Source organism: Nilaparvata lugens, chromosome 13 (genome assembly GCF_014356525.2).
Source record: "Nilaparvata lugens isolate BPH chromosome 13, ASM1435652v1, whole genome shotgun sequence".
NCBI classification, from domain to species: domain Eukaryota; kingdom Metazoa; phylum Arthropoda; class Insecta; order Hemiptera; family Delphacidae; genus Nilaparvata; species Nilaparvata lugens.
Genome location: NC_052516.1, coordinates 23,176,939 through 23,190,337, shown reverse-complemented (window position 1 = coordinate 23,190,337; position 13,399 = coordinate 23,176,939). Strand labels below are relative to the sequence as shown.

Sequence of the window (13,399 nt, the reverse complement as noted above, 5' to 3'; positions counted from 1 at the left end):
AGCGGTTTCATCTTCAGCTAATACAATTAAAGTCTTCGAGCTTCATTAAACTTTCATAGAGGAGACTTACTGGAATACTGGAGGCCTCATATACACATACACAGACACACTCTCTTGCACCAAGTTACTGGATTTCACTCTATCACACTTTCTCTCTCTCGCTCCCAGTTATTGGATTGTTCTCTTACTCTTTCTTTCCCTCACCCTCACACTCTCTCTCTCTTGCCAAGTTACTGGAATGGTCTCTCTCACTCACTCTGTATCTCTCGCTCCCAGTTATTGGATTTTTCTCTCTCTCTCTTTCTCTCTCACTCACTCTCTCACTATCTCTCTCTCACTAATTTTGCTGTATTGTGAGCTATTGTATATGAGTGTATAAGCCAGTATATATTGTAATCTACATAAATAAAGTATTCAATCAATCGATCAATCTCTTGCTAAGCTACTGGAATGGTCTCTCTCACTCACTGTTTCTCTCGCTCCCAGTTATTGGATTGTTCTCTCTCTCTCTCTCCCTCTCTCTCCTAGCATGTGACCTAGCATAGACCTAGCATGTGATAAATGAATGAATGAATCAATCAATCAATCAATCTCTCACTCACTCTCTCCTTCTCTATCTCTCTCTTGCCTAGTTACTGGAATGGTCTCTCTCAATCACTCTGTCTCTCTCGCTCCCAGTTATTGGAATGTTCTCTCTTTTACTCTCACTCTCTCTCACTCTCTCACTCACTTTCTCTCTCTCACTCTCTCTCTCTTGCTCTCTCTCTCTCTCTTCTATCTCTCGTCTCTCTATTGCCAAGTTACTGGAATGGTCTCTCACTCACTCTTTCTCTCGATCCCAGTTATTGGATTGTTCTCTCTCTCACTCTCCCTCTCTCTCACTCACTCTCTCTTTCTCTATCTCTCTCTCTCTTGCCAAGTTACTGGAATGGTCTCTCTCACTCACTCAGTCTGTCTCTCTCGATCCCAGTAATTGAATTGTTCTCTCTCTCACTCACTCTGTCTCTTTCGCTCCCAGTTATTGGATTGTTCTCTCTCTCACTCTCTCACTCTCTCTCTTGCTCTATCTCTCTCTCTCTCTTACCAAGTTACTGGAATGGTCTCTCTCACTCACTCTATTTCTCTCGCTCCCAGTTATTGGAATGTTCTCTCTTTTACTCTCACTCTCTCTCACTCACTCACTCTCTCTCTCTCTCTCTCTCTCTCTCTCTTCTATCTCTCGTCTCTCTCTTGCCAAGTTACTGGAATGGTCTCTCTCACTCACTCTGTCTCTCTCGCGTCCAGTTATTGGATTATTCTCTCTCTCTTGCCAAGTTACTGGAATGGTCTCTCTCACTCACTCTCTGTCTCTCTCGCGTCAAGCTACCAGATAACACTCTCTCACACTCTCTCGCTACCAGCACCTAACTAGATAGTTAGCGGGAACTTTAGACTGGAAACTTGCTCGAAGCGTCGTCTCTTTAATGACGCAATGTATAATCATTTCTATGGCGCTAATACTTCTTGCAAACTTGAATTTAGGTGACATATATTTTATAATGTACTTGCAGATGATGTGATTTAGTTCACATTCATATTGTTGAGTATTCATTGTTTTATGCATCTCTGAATTGCTATGTGAGCTCATTCAGTGTTATAAATTATTGTTATAATAACAACACCATTGCGCACATTTATTGTTATAAGACTTCTGTATTATTGTTGTATTTGTGACTCAATTTCGTTTTGAATTCAAGTATCTATTATTACTGACATCTTTTATCAATTAAAAAGGCTGGTAATGGAGCTCTATAGTTAGGTCCACGTTATGCCACGTTAATTGCATTGTGTGATTTGCAATGGTGTTGCTATCCTTGCCTATCGTTCAACAAAGCAGATGGCGCTATCTCTTTCACGCATTGCGATGTTGCCACATCGTTTATCAACAATGTAGAAATTCAACTAATTGACAAAATATCTAATCTCAATCATGAGAATTTATTATTATAACTTTAAAAAATAAATTTTATTGACGAATAAAATATGATTAACTATTTTCAACAATAATGAAAAGTTAAATTGATGAGATATACCAGTATCAGCTGTTTGGGTGGCAAGGCTGAGATCTGGCAACCCTTTTCTCATATCTTCCTACACAAACATTATAACGTGCACCTCACCATAGTAGATTCATCCAACGTAGATATTATTATAGTAGAATAAATTGTGTTATTCATCAATGTTGTTTTCCATCACAAACTGCTTATTATTAAATCACATTTTGCTATTAGAAAAAACGACTAGCAGTCAGATATTTTACAATAAATGAATTAAACTCTCACTGTGACGACGAGATCTTTCGGCAGGTCCGCCATCTTCCTGGTTGCCATCTTCTTGCAAAGACCTTAAAAGATGCATCTTTAAGACCTTATCTCTTTAAGGTCTTTGACTTCTTGGACAACCAGGAAGATGGCGGCGGACCTGCCGAAAGATTTCGTTGTCAAAGTGAGTGATTAATTCATTTATTGTAAAATATCTGACTGCTAGTCGTTCTTTTTGATAGCAAAATGTGTTGTATTATTCGTTTCAAGGTTGTTTAAGGTTTTTCTTACTATAGTCCAATGACCTAGCCAGACGGGGGAAGTTTTTAGAAAGATTCAGTTATACATTTATTCAGTTGTACTTATAATATGTTGAAGTATGTATTTCCTAAATTACATCAATTAAAAATGTGTTTTCTATTATAAAAACTATGTTTATCAATTTTTCCTCGGTTGAAATTAAGATTTTGGAACCTCTTTTATAATGTCACTCTGATACAGCGCCATTAAGGCTGTTCAAAGGCTAAAAAAAAACTTTTTACTCGTGATATTTTCAAAGCTTTTTGATTTGTATATCATCAAGCTATCAAAATGAAAGAGTTTTTTCAGGAGAACATTTTTTTTATCATTACTTTTTGAGATATGAGCGCCTAAAGTTTAAATTTTTGGGACAGAACATTTCAAATTCGTTAAAAGATAAATCCATGAGATTTAGAGGATATATTCGTCATGGTATTTTTGATCTAGTTAAACAAACATTTTCTAAAAATATAATTTTTTAAGATAGTTATTCAATTCACTAAAAATAACCAAAAATAGCTTTTAGTTGAGTTAATTTTGGTAAATTGAATAACTTTTCCAAAAATAATTGATATTTTCAGAGAATGTTCGTTTTACTAGATCAACAATACCATGAAGAATCCATTCTCTAAATCTTATGGATTTATATCGTACCGAATTTGAAATGTTCTGTCCCAAAAATTTGAACTTCAGTCGCTCATATCTCAAAAAGAAATGATCAGAAAAAAATGTTTTCCTGAAAAAACTTTTTCATTTTGATAGCTTGATGATATACAAATCAAAAAACTTTGAAAAATATCTTAAGGTGCATACAGATTTACGCGCCGCGAACATGAGCAATTCACTTTTAATCAGCTGATGCCAAGCTTTTTATATCTGTATCTTACCGTTTCTGTAAAAATACAGATATAGTCAGCTGATTTAAAGTGAATTGCTCATGTTCGCGGCAAAAATGTGTGGTCCTTTGAATGACGTTATAACCTCTGTCTTTCTAGAATATAAATGGTTGACTAATTTTTAATTTTGTGTCCACACAGGTGCAAACGACAACCAGCAAAAGACCCCCCGACACCACACCCAGCCACTCCTCAGCTGGTGGTGGAGGAGGAGGAGGAGGAGGAGGAGGCCTTTCCCCCTCCACCAACTTCGACAACTCGTCACTAGGGGTATTTCTGCCTCCTGTGGTGGTAGTCGCGCCCTCCTCAGCCGATCGCAGCGGTGGAGTCCACTTAGGTGAGGAGGGCCAGGCCTCCTCGCAGGCTCAGGATGACGGATTCGCGGCCTACTCCACGGCGTTGAGTGTTACTATTGCTATCGGTCAGTATTTTACTTTGAATTTGTCCTAAGTATATGAAAACAGGTCAGAAGACAAATGTTTGTTTGGCCATATTGAATCTCTTAAGCCAAGATTATTTTTTTATTTACATTTTCTATCATCCATTGACCGTCTATGAAAGGGGAAGTGGATTTGTCAAAGTCATTATAATTATATTACGTGAAAGTTCACCTCTCCATAATCAGCTCTAAATTCCTCATCCGTGTACACGCATATCTCCAGCTATTCCTATGCGAGAAAATATTATCCATTGTATTGCAGGCTAAAGACCTAATATAGAATTATACTACACTCCATTCATCATATTACCAATAATATGTTATCTGGACATCAGCTCAGGCTTACAGCAAGTAAAAAACATGTCAAAAAGACTCAATATGGCTAAGTGTACAGACCTCCTTCTATAGACCCTGAATTGAGCAATTATCTTTTTAATTAATCATGGGGTTCAAATCCAATAACATAGATGAATTCTAATAACATCTAACCTACTTGTTGAATCATTGGATGAATGGTATTTGAATTTTGATTGAAAATTAATATGAATTATTGTTTATATTGAGTATTGTTTAAATAAGTTTTTTCATAGTTCGAGGGTACAACACGATCAGACATATTTATTCATTAAAAATCACACAGTTTGCTGCATATTCCTTGAAGCTCAGTGCGACAATAGGTTATACCATGGAGCATAACATTCAGCTCAATATGCTATCTTTTTTCTATGGTTATCCCTAGTCACTAATGCTTAGTTTCACGAACCTCTGTCAAAACATTAGAACATGATCGAATCAGGTACGGTTTACAACGAGTAAACGAAACTATTATTTTTATAGCGATAGTTATAATTGATAACTTCATTGCAACTTGTTTATCATACCCGGCTTGACCATGTTAAAATATCTTGACCGTGCTTGTTGAAACCAGGCATGAGTGGTTCTGTGAATGAAGCTTGAAGCCCATGCTTCCCTCCACTATGTTTTGACTTAGAAGCTGGATTCCCACATATCAGTTTCAGTGGAAGTGTTCACTTTTATATCTATTTCGGAATAAATTCTCAAACAGAGATAATGTATCTCATGAACAAAATGTTTAGTTCTGTGAATAAGTAGATAAGTTATTATTGAATGAATTTGCTTGTTATGGGCAGGTTGTTCTCTGCTAATCCTGAACGTGCTGATCTTCGCGGGCGTCTACTACCAGCGTGACAAGACGAGACATCACCACCACCACCACAGCCACGAGGGGGGCGGCGGGGTCGGGAGTGGGGGCAGTGCCGCCTCCATCAACAGCAACGGAAGCAGTAATGGGGGCACGCTTAAGAAGCGCCAGGAGAATGGCGGACCAATGAGCAATATCTGCGTCACCGGAGGTATTTATATTTCAATAATATGAATATAATGATAGAATTGAGCAGAGAGATTCAGTAGCTCATCCTACAAACATCAATAGAGGTAAATATACAGAGTGATTCTTAATAATTATGATGAATAATTTGATACGTGATAGTAGAGGTAAAAATAAGAAAAAAGTTCTTGTAAACATATATCCATAGACGCTTCATTAGCGAGCTATACAGGGTGAAAGATTTCGCCCTGAATTCAGTTCCTCTGGTGAAATACACCGATGCTGAATTGTTTGGGGACTAGTTTTTGAAAAACTTATGCTGGATTCATATGGAAAAATATCTGAGGAATTGAATAAAACTAGTCTGGAAGCTGTAGTGTGAGTAGTTTTTGAGAAAAAAGTTGAAATATGCAAAAAATCCAAGTTGAAAAACACAGAGTTCTGCGTTTGCTGCCCAATAACTTTCTTTAATGACCAGTAAACAGATAATTTTTGCAGTAAGAATTTGTAGAGAATTTAATTCTGAAAAGGATTATGTAAGCTGTGTAAACTGAATTTGGTACATTACACCACAAAAATTTGCTGTTTTATGAGGAGAGAACTCATTCAACTTTTTCCTCAAAAACTACTCATACTACAGCTTCCAGACTAGTTTTATCCAATTTTTCAGATATTTTTCCATATGAATCCAGCATAAGTTTTTCAAAAATTAGTCCCCAAACAATATATTCAGCATCGATGTATTTCACCAGAGGAACTAAATTCCGGGCGAAATCTTTCACTCTGTATAGCTCGCTAATGAAGCGTTTATGGATATATGTTTATGAGAACTTTTTCATCATTTTGTAGCAATATTTATTGTTACAATTGTGAGCGATGAGAATTATGCAAATTAGCCTGAGAAGTTAGCCTGTTATAAAAATGGATTGTGCTGTTCTGCTTTTCTGTGTTGTGTTGTGTTGACTCTGTAAGTGTGTGCGTAGAAGCTAGGATCCTAGGAATAACATCAATTTTCCTGGAGCAACAGTCTAGTTCATGAACCTTGCTTTTTGCGTTGTGTAGTGTCGATTCTATAGGTGTGTGTGTGTAGAAGTTGTGGGAAGATCAACATTTTTACTAGAATATAAGTCCGGTTTACGACCTTATAAGGTAAGGAATTTATAGCTGCCTAGGAAATATAGCTGTCACTTGGTGGGAGAATGTATCTTAAATTGTAGTTGTAACGTCCCTTTCTATTGGTAGAAATTTTTCTAGAGAATAGTAACTGCCAATCACAGTTGGTGTTGGTTAGGTCTATTTAGTATGGACGATCTCACAGCTGTCCACCTCAAGACGAGAAAAGCGTAGTGGACTCACTCAGCGTCTGTCGACTGTCATTAGCAGTACTAAATGTAGTCTGTTCAGAACTTTGTATTAATCATGGCTGCCATGCCAGCTTTAGGCTTTTTTTTTAGTATTTGGCTCTGGAACCTTTTGTTCCAGCAGCATTTTTAGTCTTTTGCCTCTGTAGTCGCTTTAATTGAGAAGAGAGAGAGAGAGTATCAAATTGTCACCTCACAATGGAGATTTTCTCCTATAACCGCTACTAAAGCGGTGTAAGTACGGGAACATCAAGTATGGGATCAACGTACGAATCTATCATTTCATGGGTTCATGTCTTTAAGCCGCTGAGACGCCTCTGAATCGATGGCCGTCCTAGAAGCTTGGGGTATGCCGTCTCCTGTCCATCTGGACGTGTAGAGCTCGCTCACCGAGCCTAGATTCAAGTTGAAGAAACAGCTATGAGGTAACAACTTTTTCCAAATTAAACGAACGTCCCAGGAACTCCGGATGTGACAAAATGGGTTTTAGTGACGACAGACTTTCAATCAATTAAAAGATAAATCCATGAGATTTAGAGGATATATTCGTCATGGTATTTTTGATCTAGTTAAACAAACATTTTCTAAAAACATAATTTTTTAAGATAGTTATTCAATTCACTAAAAATAACCAAAAATAGCTTTTAGTTGAGTTAATTTTGGTAAATTGAATAACTTTTCCAAAAATAATTGATATTTTCAGAGAATGTTCGTTTTACTAGATCAACAATACCATGAAGAATCCATTCTCTAAATCTTATGGATTTATATCGTACCGAATTTGAAATGTTCTGTCCCAAAAATTTGAACTTCAGTCGCTCATATCTCAAAAAGAAATGATCAGAAAAAAATGTTTTCCTGAAAAAACTTTTCATTTTGATAGCTTGATGATATACAAATCAAAAAACTTTGAAAAATATCATGAGTTTCAAGTTTATTTTTAGCCTTTGCACAGCCCTATCTTAATGCACTTTTAGGTGCATACAGATTTACGCGCCGCGAACATGAGCAATTCACTTTTAATCAGCTGATGCCAAGCTTTTTATATCTGTATCTTACCGTTTCTGTAAAAATACAGATATAGTCAGCTGATTTAAAGTGAATTGCTCATGTTCGCGGCAAAAATGTGTGGTCCTTTGAATGACGTTATAACCTCTGTCTTTCTAGAATATAAATGGTTGACTAATTTTTAATTTTGTGTCCACACAGGTGCAAACGACAACCAGCAAAAGACCCCCCGACACCACACCCAGCCACTCCTCAGCTGGTGGTGGAGGAGGAGGAGGAGGAGGAGGAGGAGGCCTTTCCCCCTCCACCAACTTCGACAACTCGTCACTAGGGGTATTTCTGCCTCCTGTGGTGGTAGTCGCGCCCTCCTCAGCCGATCGCAGCGGTGGAGTCCACTTAGGTGAGGAGGGCCAGGCCTCCTCGCAGGCTCAGGATGACGGATTCGCGGCCTACTCCACGGCGTTGAGTGTTACTATTGCTATCGGTCAGTATTTTACTTTGAATTTGTCCTAAGTATATGAAAACAGGTCAGAAGACAAATAATGTTTGTTTGGCCATATTGAGTCTCTTAAGCCAAGAGTATTTTTTTATTTACATTTTCTATCATCCATTGACCGTCTATGAAAGGGGAAGTGGATTTGTCAAAGTCATTATAATTATATTACGTGAAAGTTCACCTCTCCATAATCAGCTCTAAATTCCTCATCCGTGTACACGCATATCTCCAGCTATTCCTATGCGAGAAAATATTATCCATTGTATTGCAGGCTAAAGACCTAATATAGAATTATACTACACTCCATTCATCATATTACTAATAATATGTTATCTGGACATCAGCTCAGGCTTACAGCAAGTAAAAAACATGTCAAAAAGACTCAATATGGCTAAGTGTACAGACCTCCTTCTATAGACCCTGAATTGAGCAATTATCTTTTTAATTAATCATGGGGTTCAAATCCAATAACATAGATGAATTCTAATAACATCTAACCTACTTGTTGAATCATTGGATGAATGGTATTTGAATTTTGATTGAAAATTAATATGAATTATTGTTTATATTAAGTATTGTTTAAATAAGTTTTTTCATAGTTCGAGGGTACAACACGATCAGACATGTTTATTCATTAAAAATCACACAGTTTGCTGCATATTCCTTGAAGCTCAGTGCGACAATAGGTTATACCATGGAGCATAACATTCAGCTCAATATGCTATCTTTTTTCTATGGTTATCCCTAGTCACTAATGCTTAGTTTCACGAACCTCTGTCAAAACATTAGAACATGATCGAATCAGGTACGGTTTACAACGAGTAAACGAAACTATTATTTTTATAACGATAGTTATAATTGATAACTTCATTGCAACTTGTTTATCATACCCGGCTTGACCATGTTAAAATATCTTGACCGTGCTTGTTGAAACCAGGCATGAGTGGTTCTGTGAATGAAGCTTGAAGCCCATGCTTCCCTCCACTATGTTTTGACTTAGAAGCTGGATTCCCACATATCAGTTTCAGTGGAAGTGTTCACTTTTATATCTATTTCGGAATAAATTCTCAAACAGAGATAATGTATCTCATGAACAAAATGTTTAGTTCTGTGAATAAGTAGATAAGTTATTATTGAATGAATTTGCTTGTTATGGGCAGGTTGTTCTCTGCTAATCCTGAACGTGCTGATCTTCGCGGGCGTCTACTACCAGCGTGACAAGACGAGACATCACCTACATTTAAGGGTGGCCACTAACCACAGGACATGCATGATGAAAATGTGTGTACATACATTTTCAAAATAGTTATCCTGCCGTGAGAGGGCACGCTTAGACGGCACACACATCTTAAGCAACAGTCTTAAGCACATCTTAAGCACAGCCTCAAGCAACAAACAACAAACAGCATTAGGAAGCTGAGTACACACCAGTACACATCGTGAAGATTCTAAAAATAAGACTATCTTTACAACGATTTGATATCGATTTTTGTATGTGTTTGTGTCTATAGATGGTCTACAGTCTAGAAACATGGTCTGTAGGCCGTCTAGAGACACAATTTCTCGTCTTGTCTAGCATCCACAAAAAAATTGCGATATAGACGAGACATTCCTTTTTCATCACCAATTCTATATGTATCCTCTGTTCTAAATAAATTATTTTTCCATTTCTTCTAATAAAAATGTAGTGTTAGTAAGCAATGGGTCTTACAGGACCTGGCAAAACATTGTCATTTGTGATGAAGATTCAATCAATCAATTCTTGAATGATGTTTAAAAAAATATACAGCACCACATAGCTATTAGAACAGTCAAAACACACTGGAGTTGGGCTGGGACGCCTGGAGACCATAGGGGTGAAACTTTATTATAGTTTGTATGAAATAAGATAAGACTTTAGTTCTCCATCCGAAGAAATTACATTGTTGCCGAATTGATTTGAATTGATTGAATTGACTTACAATTGTAATTTCTCAAATTTCTTATTCAACTACAGAATTGTTTTGTGGAATATCATCTTCTATATATCAGTATTGCTGGAAAAGTTTCAAGGTTGAAAGATAATTGAAAGGGAATTGAATTTTCTTTATAAAATTGAAAACATTGCGAAAATATTATTTTCTTTTGAATATAACTCCAGAATATTATGAAGTATTAAATGAAAAAGACTAAGAAATTGTCAAAAAACCACAGATTTATTGATACTTAGAAAGACCAGTTTCGGTTATTACACCATTGTCAATCTCTGATGAACAAAGAGATTGACGTTTATCAGAGATTGACAATGGTGTAATAACCAAAACCGGTCTTTTTAAATATCAATAGATCTGTGGGTTTTTGACAATTTCTTAGTCTTTTTTATGAATAATTACCACAATATCAACTTCTCAATTACACAGAAAATATCATGAAGTGTCGTAATAAGTGATAACTTTATATCAAAATAACGAGAAGAATGTCTCCTTTCTATCGATGTCTGGATTGTTTTTATTCGACCTATAGTACAGTTATTATTACTTAATGGTATTGTTCTTCAATATGGAGACATTTCTAGCAGAAAAAATGAATTTCTCGACATGCTTTTTGTATCAAAATATGAGTGGGTGGTGAAAGCATTCGCTCAAAACTGTTTGTATCCTCAATTCGAAAAATTTACTATTGAGGATGGTTTTGTATCTTATGTTATGATACTCAACTAATTCAGTTTTATACGCAGGCGCAACCGAACTCCTCCAAATCATGGAGACACGCACGGCAAGCAACGTCTCCTCGATCCTCAAGTCAGACCCGACTCTACTAGTACTGCAACCGCCTCACCACCACCCCCACACACTCCACCCCCACCACCGCCAGCCGCCTCCCGAGTTCGCCGACCCGGGGGCGGTGCCCAAACCACCGCCTCCGCCCAAGACCCAGAAGCCACCCGAGCTGAAGACGGCCGAAACTCAACCGCTTCTGCCGCCTCCACACGGAAGCATACAGCTGATAAACACCAACCCCGGGGGCGGCACTCTCACGAGGAAACAGGTGAAAACTATGGATGAGCTGAGGGTGTGACAGGTGGAATTTTGTCTGCCCCAAACTGATTTCAGTGCTTAGAAACGTGTCAAAAAACTTTCAATTGAGTGAAAAACTTACTGCCGTGGAAAAACTGTTAGGTTTGTGGGATACTGTCGGTTTCTGTCTGTCCTAAACTAACTACTGTGCTTGAAAACATGGTTGAAACTGTGTGAAAGATTTTCAATCAAAATCCGAGTGAAGAACTTGTAATTATTGGGGTTCTGTCTGTCCCAAACTGATTACACTGCTTAGAAACATAGTTAAAACTGTGTGAAAAGACTTTGAAACTTACGATCGGTTTGAAATACTGTCAGGTTTTGTCTGTCCCAATCTGACTATTCTACTTAGAAGCATGTCAAAGACTTTCATATTAAGTGAGAAACAACATGATTAGAACTGTGGGAAATACTTTCAATTAGAATCGAAGTGGAAAACTTCCTTTCGATATGAAATACAATTGGGTTTTGTCTGGCCTAAGCTGACTACACTGCTTAGAAAAGTGTCAGAAACCCTCAACTAAAGTGCTTGAAAAGGTTGAAACTGTGTGAAAGACTTTCAATTAAAATCGGGAAAAAATTGGTATGAGATAATGTTAGGTTCTGTCTGTACCAAACTAACCACAGTGCATAGAAACGTGAATGAAACTGTGTAAAAGACTTCTGATTGAGTAAAAATACTGTGGATTGGAAATACTGTTGGGGTTTGTCCACTCCAAACTAGAAACACTGCTTAGAAACGTGTCAAAGACTTATAATTGAGTGACAACCTAACTGTTGATTTGAAATACTGTTTGGTTCTGTATGTCCCAAACTGACTAAAGTAATTAGAAACATGGTTAAAGCTGTGTGGAAGACTTACAATATTGGAATCTGAGTGAAAAACTTTTTTCGGTTTGGAATACTGTTGGGTTCTCTCTGCCTCAAACTAACTACAGTGGAGGTGGAATAAAAACGATATTGTCAGCTCCACATAATTTATTTGAGCCAAACTCAAGTTTCAATGCACTAAGGCATCATCTCCAGTGGTCTTTTTTGGTTAGACTGTAGTGTAAATTCTAACTACAGTGCTTGGAAACGCGTCAGAGACTCACAATTGAGCGAAAAACTTACGATGGGTATGAAATACTACTGAGGAATTGTTACAAATACTTCCAATGGGAGAGAAAAAATCACACAAAATAGAAGAGTGAATCAAATCCAAAAACAGGGACGAAGGTTCTTATACGGTTTCCAACATTTACTATCCTGGTGATTTAATGAATTCGATTGATGAAGTCCATCTTAAAAATGGGTTCTGATTGATAATAACGGGAACAAATAAAAATTGAAATTTTGTGGACAAGAATCTGTGGTTTAGTATTGTTCAGGGCTGTCTCGTGAATATAACAAAATCTATTTCAAAATATTTATTATTCTGATCCTTCTGCTACCTTAAAATTCCTATTGATAATGAATTCAGTTGTCCGAGTCGATAACTAGATTGATATAATTATTTCCACATTTTAGTACCTATATTACATTCCGTGAACTACTGTTATCAATATATTATTTTAAATTGACAATGTGAGAGTATTTTTCAGAAATGTTGTCAATGATTGAAATCATTTTCAAAATTTTAGATCATATATAAATAATGAGTCACAAAAATATAATATTTTAAGCAGACTACCTCAATAGCAGAGGAAACTAAAGCATTGGTTCAAAATATTGATTTTCTATACATAATATTTTCATTTATGCTTTGAAGAAGTTTATTTCTTAACATAGAAGTGAATGAATTGAGACAGCTTTGAACTAAAATTGAGCAAGCAGATTTTACGAATTTAATGTGGAAGAATAAGTGAGATTCAAATCGTTCTGATCTATAATTAAAAAGGATTAAGAATATTTCATTGTGTATTTGGGGAAAGTGATGAAAATCTGTGTAGAAACTGAACAGTGTTGTGGACGAAACGGAAGGACTTCCTATATTGAATAGACGGTGGCTCAAAACAGATACAATATTATAGAGAATGAACAATTAAGTAGTACATAAATGTATTGAAAAGTTCCAATCGATGATTAAGATTATTGTTAATGTAATTGTAATAAAGTTGTAAATTGAAAGACTTCAACCAATAAAACGCTGATAGATATTATTACAAAAATGTATTTCTGTGTTGAATTTGTTTTTTGTGTCATACTTTCCTCAA

At 36.6% G+C, this 13,399-nt stretch overlaps 1 protein-coding gene across 1 annotated transcript in view; it reads left to right on the top strand.

Annotated features, from left to right (window-relative positions):
* The window catches only part of LOC111051396 (neuroligin-2), a 147,927-nt gene extending 135,551 nt beyond the window's left edge, over positions 1-12,376 (top strand). Inside the window, 3 exon segments of the mRNA XM_039440398.1 lie at positions 3,638-3,917; positions 5,087-5,308; positions 10,865-12,376. Of these exon segments, the coding sequence (XP_039296332.1) occupies positions 3,638-3,917; positions 5,087-5,308; positions 10,865-11,205 (843 nt within the window). The 3' untranslated portion in view covers positions 11,206-12,376.
* Positions 12,377-13,399: the final 1,023 nt, after the last annotated feature.